This window comes from Aspergillus sclerotioniger, assembly GCF_003184525.1.
Source record: "Aspergillus sclerotioniger CBS 115572 chromosome Unknown BO94scaffold_5, whole genome shotgun sequence".
NCBI lineage: Eukaryota > Fungi > Ascomycota > Eurotiomycetes > Eurotiales > Aspergillaceae > Aspergillus > Aspergillus sclerotioniger.
The window spans coordinates 963,985-979,398 of NW_020290995.1; the positions used below are offsets into that span (position 1 = coordinate 963,985).

A 15,414-nucleotide genomic window follows, 5' to 3' on the forward strand; every position below is an offset into this window, starting at 1 on the left:
AGTACGGAGTCTTGTGGTGTTCGTTATCCATGCGAGACAAGCCTTGAGCGCCGAGAGGCCCGCAGAGTGCAGAAGCGCCCAGGAGGCACCAATGCTTGGCTTCCGAACACCAGGGTGGGTACTATAACTGGCTGATTCGCATTCTGAAAGTCATTCTTCTGAGTTCTGACACTGTTTTCGAGGTCAGACTTAAACTCAAATCCTTTGATTGTATAGCATATATTCCGTAGCATGTTCAAATTGCCCGCGGCTTCCGAGCCCGCGAGGGCTCAGATGGAAGAATAGGTTATGGCTAGAGCAGCAAGTCAACACTATCCCTAGCCTTGCCAGATTGAGTAAATTAGACGGTAGGCTTGCTCCGAGCTCCGGCTACAGGGGCCGTTTGATTGTTATCTTAATGTGGTGTGCTCCTAGCAAGGACTTACAGTAGCGCGAGAACCTGAATCAGGATGGTTGGTGGACAGATATGATCAGTTTGATATTCACCATCACGATATCTTGCGTCGGGGTGATCATTGTTTGCTCGAGGTTGCAAGGACGCTGTAGTCGCATGAACGTCCTTCTGGGCACGGCTGATCCACCCCTCGACAACGCTCGGATATGCCGAGCGTACAGCCCCCCCGTAGGCAGTAATCTTCAAGAGGCACCGTGGTGAAGGGCGACCGCCCCTGCATTTTCTCCGGTGTCGTCCCTGGGGCTGTGCAGAAACAAATATGTCTCCCCTGCAGCCACGCGAGACACCCGAGATGTCTATTGTGTCTTGCTGCTAAAATAGGGATACTTTAAACGGAACCGCAAGTTGCCGACTCTGACCCCGGCTCCAGGTGGAGCGGCAAGCAGGTAGGACAAAGTGCGGACTCCGGTTGACGGCTGTCACTGTCCCAGCTGATAACATTCTGCTCGGCATATAGGCGCATGCGGCGCTACGACAGTGCTACTGCATGACGCGCATTGCTTCCCCCCGAGCCTGCCAGCAGGGCATTTCAACTTCTTGGTAGACACCCGAAGTAGATGGGAATTGGGACGTGGACTTCGTGTTCCAGCGGGTGTTACGGAGTCAGCTTATGGATCGTCCAGCCGTAAGGCTGACTGTACGGTGGCGGCGCCTATAGAACCTAGAAAACGGGCAAGTTGTCAGCCAACTTCTGGAAGTTCAGTCAGAAAGGGAAAGATCGGCTGGCTGGAGGGGACTTGGACGGCACAGTCCAGCATCACGAGAGGGGTGTAGCCCTGGAAGGATAGGCTGGCTGATCTGGTGGCCACCAGATTCACGAAGCCTTCGATGAGCTTCGATTTGTTCCGCGCTGGGCTCTTCGCAGGCGGTTTGAACATGGAAGCGGTGCAGGTGTGGCATCTTGGTCGGCGCCGGTGCAGAACGAGGCGTTTCACTTTCCGCAGAGACCAATGGGCGTATGGGCGTGGTCAGATGATCCCGGCGCCAGCGACAATGTCGTACTTCCCTCCCTTCCCACTATTCACCTCAATCCAATCCAATCCCCTTCTTCCACTTCCCTTGCAGCCAGCCCTCCATTTCCTTCTCGAGGTACTCACTCCACCAGAGATGATCATTTCCTCCTTCCCAGTTTCCCCCCCTTGCCCCCCCTTCCCTTCCCCCTGATCCGCCGTCAGTCCGCCACATTGGCATCAGCCATCAGGTCATTCCACGAGGGTTCGTATTACCCTCCACCAGTCCACCTGCTAAGTTTGGCCCCCAGAATCAGCTGGCAATCCCGCTAACCAAATCGAGTCTGAAGATCGACGTCGCGTGAGTGATCAGTGAACGTCATATTCTATTTTCCATTGCCGGGATTCCGAGTTCTTAGCTGACGGTCTACATGACTCGTGGTATACCCTCCTGAGGCTCCGGGTATGAGGGTCGGGAATTCGCCGCCGCTAACCCGAGTCACGGAGGTGTTAATCGCGTGGAGACTCCGCCGGATCCCAGAAAAGGATGGGTGTTGGGGGATGGATGCCGGCCTTCATGGTCCATGCATCGGGGCCCAGCGGAGTACGTTGCAGTCTCCATCCCCCATCCTCCCCCCTTATCGGCCTGCACCCCTCCTTCTTTATCTTGCACCGGGTTTAATAAAGTACATCTGCAGCAAAGGCGCCAACGACACCACTAGTACATATTTGCATCATGTCCGACGCAGCTGTCCCTGCTGCTGCGACGGGGAAAGATACCCTTTGACTAGTTACTCCACGGATAACATCAGGGACCCCCGACATACGTGATCGAATCAGGAAATTGGCTAATTCGTATTCAATGGCCCAGGATCGGCCTCGTATCTGTGGATTACGCTGGAGTCTGACCAAGGCGGATGCATCGCGCAATATCCGCGCCGTCGACTAAGAATCTATTTCCAGTAAAGGTCCGGTCCACTGTGGCACGCGCGGTGCTCGTGTGAATTTACCGGCCCCAGGAACCACGTTTCCTTCAGGAATTGATGGGCTCCGGAGTCTGGATTCACCATTGCAGAATTCGTCGGTGGGTGGGTGGGGGGAGGGAGCGTTTCCTACAATTTAGTGCGGTCATCCTGCGACAACGCTAACTTGCGGGCCATTCCGCTGCCAACGTGCTAGATACAGGATGGGCAGTCTCCATTTTAGCCTGCAACCAATATCGTAAAGGGGAGGGGGTAACTCCTGATATGCTAGGCTAGCCAACGATAGCCAGTGAGATAACTGCAAAAGAGGGCCCGACTAGCAAACGCCCAGCAAATTAGAGTGTGGCGAGGGAATACGGGACAGCGGGATTGCCAATCATCAGGGCAAATGGGATCCGGGTGGGAGCGCTAAACCCGTTAATAAGCGTGGACTGTGTGCAACCAGCCCCGGTGGCCGTGGAATTACGCCGACCTGCAAAAGGACGTGGCCCTCCGCGGTTACATCCGAACAGGAAATGCAATGCAGCACAATGATCAATCCGGCCCAGGCGGCGACCGTGGCGGACTCATGAATGGCTGAACTGCGCATTCGATATCTTGGCTAACGCGGATGGCTTGGGCTTGGGTGATCGCCGCCTGGCGTGGCGTCGCGTTCTGGATTGTCAGCGGGAGATCGATTCCAAGACATTCATATCCTATCGAGGGACCAGGAGCCGAGGACGAGGCTCGCGTCCCCTAATTGGTGGTGCACCCACCACGGGCCAGAATAATATCAGGGATGCAGGGCAACATCAGATTAAGCCATGCAGGAGACGGCCTCCCCCATTTGCTGCGCACCTATCTCAGCAGGAACTAGGGCGGGCGAATCTTAACAAATGCCCCCCATGCCAATAAAACGATTTCCAAGCTACAAGCTACGGTTTCGGGGGTTTTCCGCGCTCTGCACCCAGAACGGGGTGTATTCAACCGCCCTCGAGTCGGGTCAGATGTGCGAGAAAAGGATCAGGATCCTTCCAGTTGTGTCCCGATCGATCGTTAGGGCAGTTTGGGCGAGCCTTGACTAATCTGGCCGATGGTCTTTCCCCTCAACAGTCGCCCCGGATCCGAAATGGGTGGCCCGGATGTTGTACTTATCGACTCGGTCCCCTCGGTGTCTTTTCTTTCTCTGGTTCTATATTTGCTCCGCGTGGCATAATTATATCTCATGCTCCTCCCATCTGACCCACGACATTTTTTCTTCGTTCCCCATTCCCTTTGACACATCTCTTCTAATTACTGTCCTATTGTCCTGCGTGTGGCTAGAACGCAATGCCCGCCATGACCGTCTCGTCGGGTGATCAAATGCCCATGGACGTTGAGCCCTCATCAGGAAGGGCTCGCATCGCTGTAACAGAGTCCAAGAAGTCAGGTGCAACCAACAGTCAATCGTTGCCGCCTCCCCCATCGCAACCCACAGCCGATGGGGAATACCGTTGCGGCATCTGCAACAAGACGTACAGTCGACGTAGGCTGCCCTTTTCTTTGGTCACACAAGATTGACCCATGTGTTGGGAACACGGCTGCGTTGTGCACACCTGTGGTTAACCGGACAATAGGTGATCTGCGGGACCGCCATCGCCGCCGTTGTATTAAAAACATCGGCCAGGAACGCCAGTCCAAGCGCAAATCCTGCGACGCCTGTGCGCAAAAGAAGTTGCGGTGCTCCATGACCCGGCCATCCTGTAGCCGGTGTCTGCAAAGCCGACGGCCTTGCGTTTATCCACAGTCGTCTGTTCCTGTTCAAGGAGCCACTCTCGAAGACCCTCCGGAGGCTCTTGATTCGTCCGCGGGGTCTCTCCACGCGGTTCCGGCCTGTGCGGGCCTGATTCCCGGTGGTACGCCATGGCCCCTGCCGGTCTACCCTTTCGACCCCTCCTCCACCTGCGATGAACTGAACGAGATCCCGGGCTCCTGGAGTCCGGACACCCCGTCGCACGCCGACTTTGCCATTCATGGCGTGAACGACAGTACAATGTTTCCGATGCAGGATGTCTCGATGATCCACTCACCACCCTGGAATGACGACTTTCATGAACAGCCCGAGACCTTTGGCCTTGAGGACTACTTTCCCGGGTCTCTCGACACTTGCTCCAGCCACTCTTCTCAGATGCTCTACATGCCCCCGCACGGGACGATGGGGTCTTCCCCGGTGACCATGGTACCCCCGACCCCAGCGGGTCTTCCGGGCGACTCGTACACTGCGGCGCGCGGACTGAACCTGTCGTCGCTATCGGCGGGCTACTTCGATAATATCTGGACGGATGGCATGGCTCCTAACGACGAGGAGGATGATCCATGGCGGCTCAGCACATACTCGGTTAGCCGAACCGGGTCAGCGTTTGGTCAAAGCTTCCTACCCAAGACCAGCCACCACACCCCAGGCGACATTAGCGATCTCTATCAAGAGCTGTTTAGCCTGTTACGAGAATACCCGGGGCTCACTCTGCAACGACAGTTCTGCTCGCCTTTTCTACATCACCAACTGCAGGGGTATGCGATGCAATCGATGGGGGAGCCTTTGAGCACTACCCTCAGCTCTATATCGTCCTATGCTTCTTACATGGAGTCGTGTGATACGTTTGACCTCACCATGCACACTGAGGACCGTCTGGCAGCGGCCGAGGGCTGCGTAGTGGCCCTGCATGGGGTGTGCGTCAATCAGATCCTGAGCATTTTCGGCGACAATTTCCCCGTGGCCGGCATGGGTAAGCTGCCAAACCCGGCTGAGGATGGACAGGCCGAGGCTCCGGTTTCATTTCTCTTACGGGTACGTTAATCCTTCCCTAACATCAGGACCCGGCTGACCCGTTTGGTAGATGATTCAGCGCGTGTACAAACTTCATGAAGACATCCTCCGCACGCCACACGAGGATGAAACGGATTGGAAGCGATGGAAATTTACCGAGTCGCTGCGACGGAACATCTTCTTCGCCAACATCATTGGCACGTTGGCAGGCAAAGCGCGACGATTCAACGGGGCCTACATTGACCCGCTGGACAGTGCGATCCTTCTGCAGCTGCCGTTGCCGGCACCGGAGGAGATGTGGCGAGCACGCAGTGAGGGGGAGTGGATGATTTCCCGCGCCCAGACGCTACGGTCATGGACGCGGGGCCTGGATGGCGGCATGCTGCCAGCTCCGCGGACCCTGCAGCAATTGTTGGTGCTAGAGGAGGTTGGCAGCGTTAGTGTTACGTTATTGCTTCCCATCACGCGAATGATTCTGGCGTGTGCCAAGCTCAATGGGGCGTCATATAGCTAGGATGGGGCCTGTACTGTGATGATGTGATGTATTTCTTTTGTTTCCTTTTCTGTTTCCTAATACCCTGATTCCCTTGCCACGGTGTTTGCAAGGGTGTATTGTCATATTTGCCTTTAGATTAGAAGTTGGTGGTTAGACTACAATTGATGACATGACCGAGATCGGAAATCCACTTCCGCGGGGATGGTAGGAGCAGGATCACGTCTTTAGCCGACCCCTCAGTGGCGAGCAGGGCCGAAACAGTTACGACATGGGAGCTGCAGCCGGGCGTGAGGATGAGGGATTCGCCGCGCGTAGATCCCGGGTCTCGACCAAAAGGCCAGCCGACCGTGCAGGGTCCATCGACTGGTTACAGTGGTCTGGTCTGTGTCTGTGGTAGGGAGAAATGATAGGCAAGTTAGGTTCTGCGAGCCGAACCCGTAGCTTCCCGCGGGTGGCAGCTCCGGCGGGGGTCCGGCAAGCCACTTTCCGCCAATCCAGATACCTCGGTAGCTCCGCTTCCGTCTGGTATACCCACTATCTTCTATGTTGGTCAGTATATCCCTCTTGGTATCTTGGTATACCTTGGTATCTATCCTCATGCTATCCCCTTGGTCTACTTGGTCTACTTGGTCTACTGGTATCCTTCTCGCCACCGATAACAGGGACAGGACACGGACACCCACGTACGCACATACATTAGTGGGACTCCACTCTGCTCATTCCCTCCATTTATCCCGACCAATCGCTCCCCCTACCCAAAGAGGGGGTTCATTTGCCCCGAACCTAATCTCGATAAGCGCCTGCCAAGCCTGCAGGTTAATATATCCCTACCAGGTGAGGTGAGTTTGCACTTTTCACATGTTGCCTGCCCCCCCTCCTCGTCTTTCTTGGGGGCGCGCCGCCCCCCCTCCTCCCCTGGTCGCCATCCAGGAGGGAATATGTTCGGCTTGGCGGTGATCTTGGGTTACACTGTGAACAGGGGAGGATGTCTTGGTTGGGAAAAGGTTCGATGCATGAAGGAATTAGTACGCGTATGCTGGGAGGTACTTTGGGTGTTGCCAAGAGGGAGGGGTACATCTCCTGTACTACACTTTACTTCTGACGGAGGACATCCGCTTTGTTTGTTTTTCTTGGTTTGTTGAATTGGTCCGGTCCGGTCCTATCTGTGGAGGACGTGCAGAATTGGAATCCAATTTTGGGTCTGGATGTTTGTTTGTTTGTCTGTCTCAGCTACTATGTACCTAGATGGTTAGTCGGTGGGGGTTACGGTGTCTTCACACTTGTCTTTACCCACAGTACCTCCACCTCCACCTCCATCCCCACCCACGGAGAGGTACTGGGTACTCTGGACTAAAGTAGTCCGTCAATTGAGTGCAGTGACGAAGACTGAGACAGCGTCTGAAGAGATATGGAGTCGGTCTCCCCGTGGATTCTCCGGAGAGTGGAGTGGGGTGTAATGTAGTGGAGAGGCCTGATAACGTGATGACTACCTACCTACTCTATTTACTACTCCGTACACAGTAACCATTCAGCCAGCCAGTCAGTCGTTCTGATGTCATTCACGAGCTGATCATTGCGTCCTTGGGTCAGTAATCTCATCCTTATGCATAATACCTTTATGCAGATAAAACTGATTATTAATACCATATGTACGTAGTTATCTATCCTCTTCTATCCTTCTCTATCCATCACCCTCAACCCTATCTTGTTATCTCTGATAAGTATGAGTTGCATGTACCCCAGTCGGTACTCGGTACTCGGTACTCCGTCCACTGTCAGTCAAAGATACTAACACTAACACCCAAAGAGTAGATATCTCCCCATTCCCCGAGTTCCCGAGTCCCCTAACTCCCGATAAAAGCCGATGTGTGCTTCCGAGTCGGAGATAATGTCATGTATGTTGTCAGCTGTGCGTGGATGGGGGGGTACTGCAGACTCCTGTAGGATAGGTAGTTGGTTGCCTAGTTACTTATCAGTAACTGGCTAGATAGGTAGTGAATTGTGCTAATTATCTTAGTACAAAGTACCTAATAAGTAGCTTCCGGTCTGGTCAGATAGATAGTAGATATGTCGAATCAGGTCGAAGTAGAGCGAAGTGACTAAGTAACTTGATTGGAGTTGACTAAACTAGACTAGACTAGACTAGGCTACTTATGTATGTCAGTTACCTACCTACTACGCTACATAGGTAGTAGTCATGTTGGATATTGCACTGCAGCTACCTACGTAGAAAATATACTCCGCTGAGTAAGCCCCAACCCTAGCACGTAGCGTAGTAGTCAGCCAGCCAGCTATTCCCCTTGTGCTTAGACGGTTTGTATGCGCTGGCAACCCGTTTTTAAGTTTATCCGGTTGACACCTGCCAACTGCAGAGGAGTGGATGAGGGAGTAGGGATTATAGTTCAGATAGATTGTGTGTCGGTGGCTGTGCACATTAGTTACATTCACTGGGAGGGTTGAGTAATATATTAAACGCAGTTGTGGACGGGGCAACTACGCAGGTATGTAGGTAGGTGGGTATTAATGTATATAGGCTTTATGTGAAATGAAAGGAAATGAATGACATGTGTCAGATGCAGGGAACCGTAACGTAACCCTGATATCGGGTTCGGAGGGGGCTTCTTTGTTTGTTTTTCGGTGTGTGTGCGTGGATGTTAAGAGGGGAGGGGTGGTGTTAGGGGATGTGGGTTTGTTTTGTTTATATTGCTAGATTCATTTTTATTGAGTTCATTTATGCTATACAGGAGGGGATACACAGAGGAGGAAGAATACTTGATTCAGTAGGTGGGAATTACATGAGAAAGATAGATAATAGCACCCTCGAAGAGGAGGATACTTAGGTTCCTGGTAGACTGATGAGTCTTCCCAGTCTAACTACCTCATAACCGCCAGGCTTATCTTAGTAACTGGAAGTAGGGGTTAGTCCCGGTTTGCGCTTGTAGATCTTATAACGTGTGTTGTGAAGAAACATACTGGACGCTTTTAGCTCTCTGGTTTCTTATCTTAATCTCGTGGATTTGTGGACACATCACGTGAATGATCATAATGTTTTGTTCTTGTCATTTGGCAGGGCAGCTTTCTCATCGACTTCTTTCATGAAATGGGGAAGGTTATCGGCTTGGGAATTATTAACTCATTTGCTTTAACACCTTGTCCTTGTTTGTCCGATTGGAAAGATAATGTTATGGATGATATAGAGTGTATCACCTTCTTGCTATAAAATATGTCTGCGACCAGCCAGATTCAATGATAACGTATGGTACTTCAGGTTGTAGTTATTCAATGCCTGATGTTTGTATGTCCCCTGACATGGGTCTGACATCTTTTACCGGTTGGTAATTTCGATCCTAGACGAAACGCAAGACATGACGTGTGGGATCACGACCAAGACCATAATTATGGGAAAGTGTGAGAATGGTACTTGGCTCGATCTCAACAACAATAATATAACCCGTATGTTGTATAGAAATCCGAGTCATGTATCTGATCCTCCAGAGTTATCCCGTTGTGGGTTAATCCTGCCATTGAATCACAGCTCATTTCTCGTGGCTTTGGTGATTGGACCATGATGCTAACCCCAGTCAAGGAATAGGGTGGCGTGTTTCACTCTATAACCTATCCCTCGTGTCATGATCTAATGGTTAGTCCAGAAGATACAGTGTGTCAGAGTAGAAATGATACATCAGCCATGCACATTGGAATAAAATGGATATACATGCATTGTATCAAATACTTCCATACAGTAGTTTACCGAGCGAGTTACCGCTCAGCAGTAGGTAAACATGATCGGTTTCTTCTTGATTTCTGCTCTTGATCTCTGTTGGGCTTTCTTGAGGCTATCAGGGAGCTTGGACGCATTGCGATTGATAACTTCTTTGGGGATATCTGAGAACGTTGAGCAGTGACGTGGAGTTAAGTGATTGAGCATTCGGGATGAATATCCTCAACTTCGGAGTCATTTGTCCGCATCACCCCCTAGACCTCAACACGATAATGATAATCTCCCAGTGGTATATATCATAGATGGTGGATTTCTCCAAATAATATATTAACAGGATCTAGACGGTGGTGAGAATGTGTCGAATTGTGCTTCTATGTAAAGAATTCGGAGATGCACTTTGGTTCCCTTGGATGTGACGGAGGATCTTTTGATTGATACTCACCAAGAGTAGTGAGTGTTTGATTTGGGAAGTCGTGCGTACAGTGTCGATGTCGAGTTCTCATCAAAGTCGGCTATATCATGAAAGATAATAAGTCGATAAACCTTGATTATGTTGATTATTCACTCAAGATTCAAATAAATATAAATGTTTGTATAGATGACAGCCGCCAAGGTGGCCTTCGATCCATCTCTTTGATACATGAAAAGAGCGAAGCGCTGTATCCATATGCTCTCTTTCGTGGCCACTGAAACTGATGTTCAAAAGCAATGCTTACAATCCCAAAAGATTAGAATATGTCTTCTTCACTCGCCACTATAATCAAGTGCATCTCTTGCTGTCTTGTGAGCGTTGCATAAACGACCCAAGGAGTGGATGGTATCGCCATCAGGATCGATATGTGATATGCACATTGAACCCATACAATTGTTGCAGAGATGTCTGGTATTTATCATGATATCCCTGCTTGATTGGCAAGGCTTGATTCAGGTCGCTTTCCTTCATGCAATCCCTCTCCACGGGTATAAAGTTATATACCAGAGTAGGCGCGGCGGGGTCCAGCGCTCGTCGAGGCATTTTCTGTTGATTAGTGGCAAAAACTAAGGCCAGGGTGCATCTCCATCAAGCGCTTGTACTAGGTTGTCATATTAAGGGACGATAACTGTTGATAAATACCATCATGGTTCGGCTCGAAGAAAGGGTGAAGCATAGTCCTTCCTACTTTTCTCTTTTGGGTCCCGTTTATGAAGAAGAATATTTCCTGTTATTAGGACATCTGTCATGACTCGGAACTCATGGGCGAATCGGAAGACGTGTGATTCAATCATTCTTCCAGAATAGTTTTAACATGTTTGTTTTCGAAATGTGTGTTATTGATGATCGGAGAACCAACATAATTCCCATCTTGTCCTTTGGGTGTTGATGCTGTATACCTCGATGGGAGGACAGGTTCCCACGACACAGCTGAGGCATCTACCTGGCATACTTTGGGAAAGTAGACGGATATGTCTCTGTAGCTGTGGAGTTTATCTGGGCTTAAGAAGGCTTCTGCGACACAAGACGCAAAACGGTCTTTATCGGATCCGTTGCAAACCCGGCAATTAAAATACGGCTGCTGTTGGTATCCATTTGGAATTCTGCACATCAGTTAGCTTATACTAAGTGATTAGCTGTATGCCGTTTCCCTCCATGGCCCACTTGACACAAGAAATGGTTTCTTCGAAGAGGTGTGGCCCATAGCCAAGTTTTGACCATCGTCCATAAAACACTCCTTCGTTGACTGAATTTATCAGATTGGCCGACCAAATGACACAGACATAGATCGTGTGGCCTGTTAAACTGAGAAAAAGGTACCCAGGGGACCTTCAGCTCCTCGTAGTGGTTTATTCTCCATATTTCCCCATGATAATTGTATCTGATGTCTTGTTGTCTTTTGAGAAAGTAAGATCCCGGCTCTTAAAGAGCTCAAGCATTGTTTCCAGTTCGTTCACCAGAGTCTTAATTTGCGGTTCTTTCCTCCTGCATTGAACGTCTTGGCTAATCTGGTTAGCATTTTAGGCAAACAAACCCGGAGATTGGGGTCAGTTCCCTCATTTCTTCACTGTAGGACGGGCAATTGCGACCCCTATGTTTGATATAGCTGATAATGGCGTTCATCGGAGTCGTTTCAGTCTCGATAGTTTCGTTCCATTGCTCGACTTATACTATAATTAGTTAGGAACCATCACTGGCTCTCAGCTTTGCAGATGGTGAGTCATGCTCACAGAGGCAGGATACAGTAGACATGCTCTTGTCTTTGGCACGAGAGTCATTGGTTGTCCTTGCTTGGCTGAAGATCTCTAGGGGGTTGTCTTCTGCAACTTTTCCCAGAACTTGGCCGAATCTCTCATTAGATCTTCGTGTATGCCAGGGTAAGGGATAAGTATTTCATGCTTCTTTCGGCATCAGACAGAGATACCTTGACATTAAAAGAATAGTGTCTCACCGAGTCGTTCTTCATCGTCGTGTATATTCTTTGCTCGTTCTCAACATCCCCTGACTCCCGGACATCCTCGCGAGTCAATGGATATTGCAATAATTTGATGTGTTTGTGTCTGTAGTCTATATCAACTTGAGATCTCTCCAGAAAGCAGAGTAATAAGTTGCCGTCAGTACCCCATTCCATCGCTTTAGGGTACTCATCACGTCTTTCGAGGACGATCAGACCGACAAATAACCGAAGTCTTTGACATGAACCACGCAATTTTCGGCGGTGTATAAAACTGGAGAATTAAAACGCGTGTTTCTTCCCGCAGAGTGTTCCGAGGACACCGATGCTATCCTTTTGGAAATATGGAATTCATCATCCATGGCACCGCCCTAGACATCGACGCCTTATTCTTCAAACAACGGACTGTTATGTCCTTCCATCTTGCTTTTGTCAACGTGTGGTAGTCCCCAACCTAATCTTCAAAGAACTGTGGCATGGTTGATTAAGATATCCTATTTATCAGTATAGGGAGTGGTCTCCGCGTCCGAAGATAGGATCTCAATCGGTCTCTCGGCAGACGAACCTTCATCGGGAATTACACACTGGCAGCAGCGGGGGAGCTATAATTGAGAGAGACACACACCGTGTCAGCTAAACATTCCCGCATGGCAGCACTGGAATGTGACGGGAGGAACTTACCATCTCAGTCATATGCTTCTGTGGTCGTTACTCAGAACTCTGATCACAGTGAATCCGTAGAGTTCCTACGATGATTCACAGCGAGCATCATCGAAGATCTTCTGGTATCAACATATTCAACGTCTGGCTACACACCAGGACATATCATTACCCATATACCATGATCGAACCCCAACATTAGGCAAGATGGTGGTGATAACTCCCTGATATGTGTCAGCTGATCGGAAATAAGTATCCACATCCCCATTTAGGCATCTCGCAACGTTCTAAATAGCAAGTCTTGCTCTCTCAGTCTCCTTTCATCCATAGACGGAGTGGCTTCTTCGCTGTGAGATTTACCAGTCAAGTGTTATTTGCTCCATCAAGAACATTTAGCTGAACTTTGTTCTGGATTAATCAGGGGTTTCAACACGGAAGATATTTTCTTTCCTATCCATGGTGTAGAATGTGGGCATGAGTGTAGAATCCATTGCGTTCATTATTGTCTTGGCGGCGTTGTAGAAACAGTATACACCATGCAATATAGCCAAACGTTGGGAAGCTGGGTACTTGTTAGTGGAATATGGTCTTATTCTTCATTATCTGCCGGTCATGCGGTTGATACAATGGCCTTTTCTTGCGTGCATGAGTGCAGTCCATGTACCTAGTGGCATACCGGGATGCCAGTCGATAGATTCAATGTAGACGTAAAAGCAGTGTTATTAGGGCTAATTCCATCAATGAAAACCCCACTAGGAAATCGCTTTCTGTTGCCGCGCAATGGACTTAAACTGCAGATTCCGAGCACAAACTGATTGATTTCAGGTTCGTAGTAACCTTTTCGGCTCACACTGAACCAGCAGCTTCTCTGCTTCTGCCATGGTGCAATTCATGCCATCGAGGGGCACAGATTATGCCAGATTGACATGCATGGAGATACATGTATCCTCTTCCAGTCGTTCATTATCGCCGTATATATATATACTCGCGGATATTCCTTGGCTTCATCTACTGTCGGGTTGAATAGATCTTTTGGAGTATCTGTGCTGTGCTTTGTCGTCCATGGACGCTACTTTGCCACCAAGTTGATCCTGATTTCAAGTTCTTATAAGATCCACAAAGTGTCGATACTTTGCTAGCACGCTTGTCTCAAACCAACCATGACCAGAAACATATAGTCTGGAAATAGGGTATATTCGGACGCCAGATCAATACCTCCTGGCATTTTGGAAGCCGTAGGGGCCAGGACTGGCGGCGAGCATACAAAATCATTCAATGTCTCAAGTCCAGCATAACTTGAGAGTTTGATGCAGATTGTTGTAGGACAATCAGCACGTAGGACTTCCAATCTCTTGTACATTACCTACCATGTAAAGAACCATGAACGTATAGCGTAACAGTCGAAGGCGTCTGCTAGATGCCACGCTAGAATTGGGATGTGTGGCTGGATAGTACCTATCTAGTGTTTGTACCAAGGCACGGAGTCCAGTGGCTTTATTGTGAGATGGAATGCGTGATCAGCATATCCCTTTGGTATTCTTCTTCGTCTCGCCAAAGAAGGCAGACACGCTATCAGAAGAGGCCAGATCTTCCAGCCTTGTACCGTTGCTTCAATTTCGCAGACAACTCTTTTTCTTGACTGTGGCTGTTCTCTGCCACGGACCCTAAATAAGTTTGGTTTCACCGTGCAAAGCGTTCTGAGTTGAATATATGGATGGCTTCGTGGCAATACAACTTGTATATTGATTTGGTGATACATGAGTGCCGATGCGTTTGTGTGCTTTAGTATTCGACCAGCCATTAACGATATCGAGTAAACAGAAAATGTCAATCTGAGTAACATAGGCGGGTGAATTATTCAGGGTCATCGTTGGACAGCTCTTTGTTTCCGCAATAGGGAGCGAGTTCTCATTGGCATAGCGAGAGCAATTGAGGAGTGAGGAGGAGGATAAATATGAGTCGAAGTGGGTGATATGTTTTCTAGTGGTCCTCACTGTGGACATACTCTCACTGAATGTCTCAGTGTTGAAGATCGTTGCGTTGATAAAGTCACATTTGCGCGCTGTTTTTGAAACAACATGTGCTCGTCTGTTGGTCGATCAACTTCAATCTCCTCCTCTCTCTCCTATCGAGGACATACTCGCCGGCAGCCAGAGCCGAGCCATTGCCTTGCATGGTGTCTATTGTGGTGATAGCAAGGACAGTCTCTCAATGTGGACTTTTGCTTGGATATAGGAAAGTCTGCAGACATAGGAATAGATTTCAGGGCTCCACATTCCCTCTGGGTGATGATAAACGATATGTTTGACTCCACACAGCCATTAACTAAGAGCTTAGCTGACCACCCGGGTAAAGTCATTAAAGAACCATCCGTCTTCAAAGACCAGCAGACAGGTAGCTTTGATATCTCTGTGTGGTTCTTCCTCCAATAGATATTGGATGGTCTCGATGCCAAGCAAGCCATTTCAAGAAGAGTTGCTGACCCATACCCTCGGAGGTCTATACCCTAGGATCTTCGTGAATATCCATAAGAGATCAGCGTTTCTGTCATGCATGGTTCTTGCGTAGCATTCGTCACCATGACTCTGATTCTGGTTCAATATGACGCCGGTCATGTATCCGCTGATTGGAGGGATAGATGTGTGCTATATCTGTTGTATGCTTTCGGGTGTCTTGTCGTACCCAACCTGGAGATCATTATTATTCGGTCATGATCATCACAAGCCATTATGATCCTAAGACGAGTTTATGAGCCTTTCCATATGCCATATACACACCCGAGAACTCCGCACATGCGAGAATCACGAACATGCAATGGGTAGCCGGGCATAGCAGCCCTTTATGCTTCATATAGCACATTGTTGATATATAGATCTCCTTTACATAAGGAGAATATATCTCGGTACCTGAGATCAATACCAGCTCGAGCGGTGACATCC

The 15,414-nt window shown here is 49.4% G+C and overlaps 1 protein-coding gene across 1 annotated transcript; it reads left to right on the top strand.

Moving 5' to 3' along the window:
• The first annotated feature begins 3,560 nt into the window (after positions 1–3,560).
• BO94DRAFT_532175 (Zn(II)2Cys6 transcription factor domain-containing protein) lies at positions 3,561–5,853 on the top strand. Its single transcript, XM_025611065.1, has 3 exons — positions 3,561–3,891; positions 3,983–5,193; positions 5,243–5,853. Exons 1-3 carry the CDS (start codon positions 3,696–3,698, stop codon positions 5,684–5,686), a joined length of 1,851 nt encoding a protein of 616 aa, XP_025470985.1. The 5' UTR covers positions 3,561–3,695; the 3' UTR covers positions 5,687–5,853.
• The last annotated feature ends 9,561 nt before the right edge of the window (positions 5,854–15,414 follow it).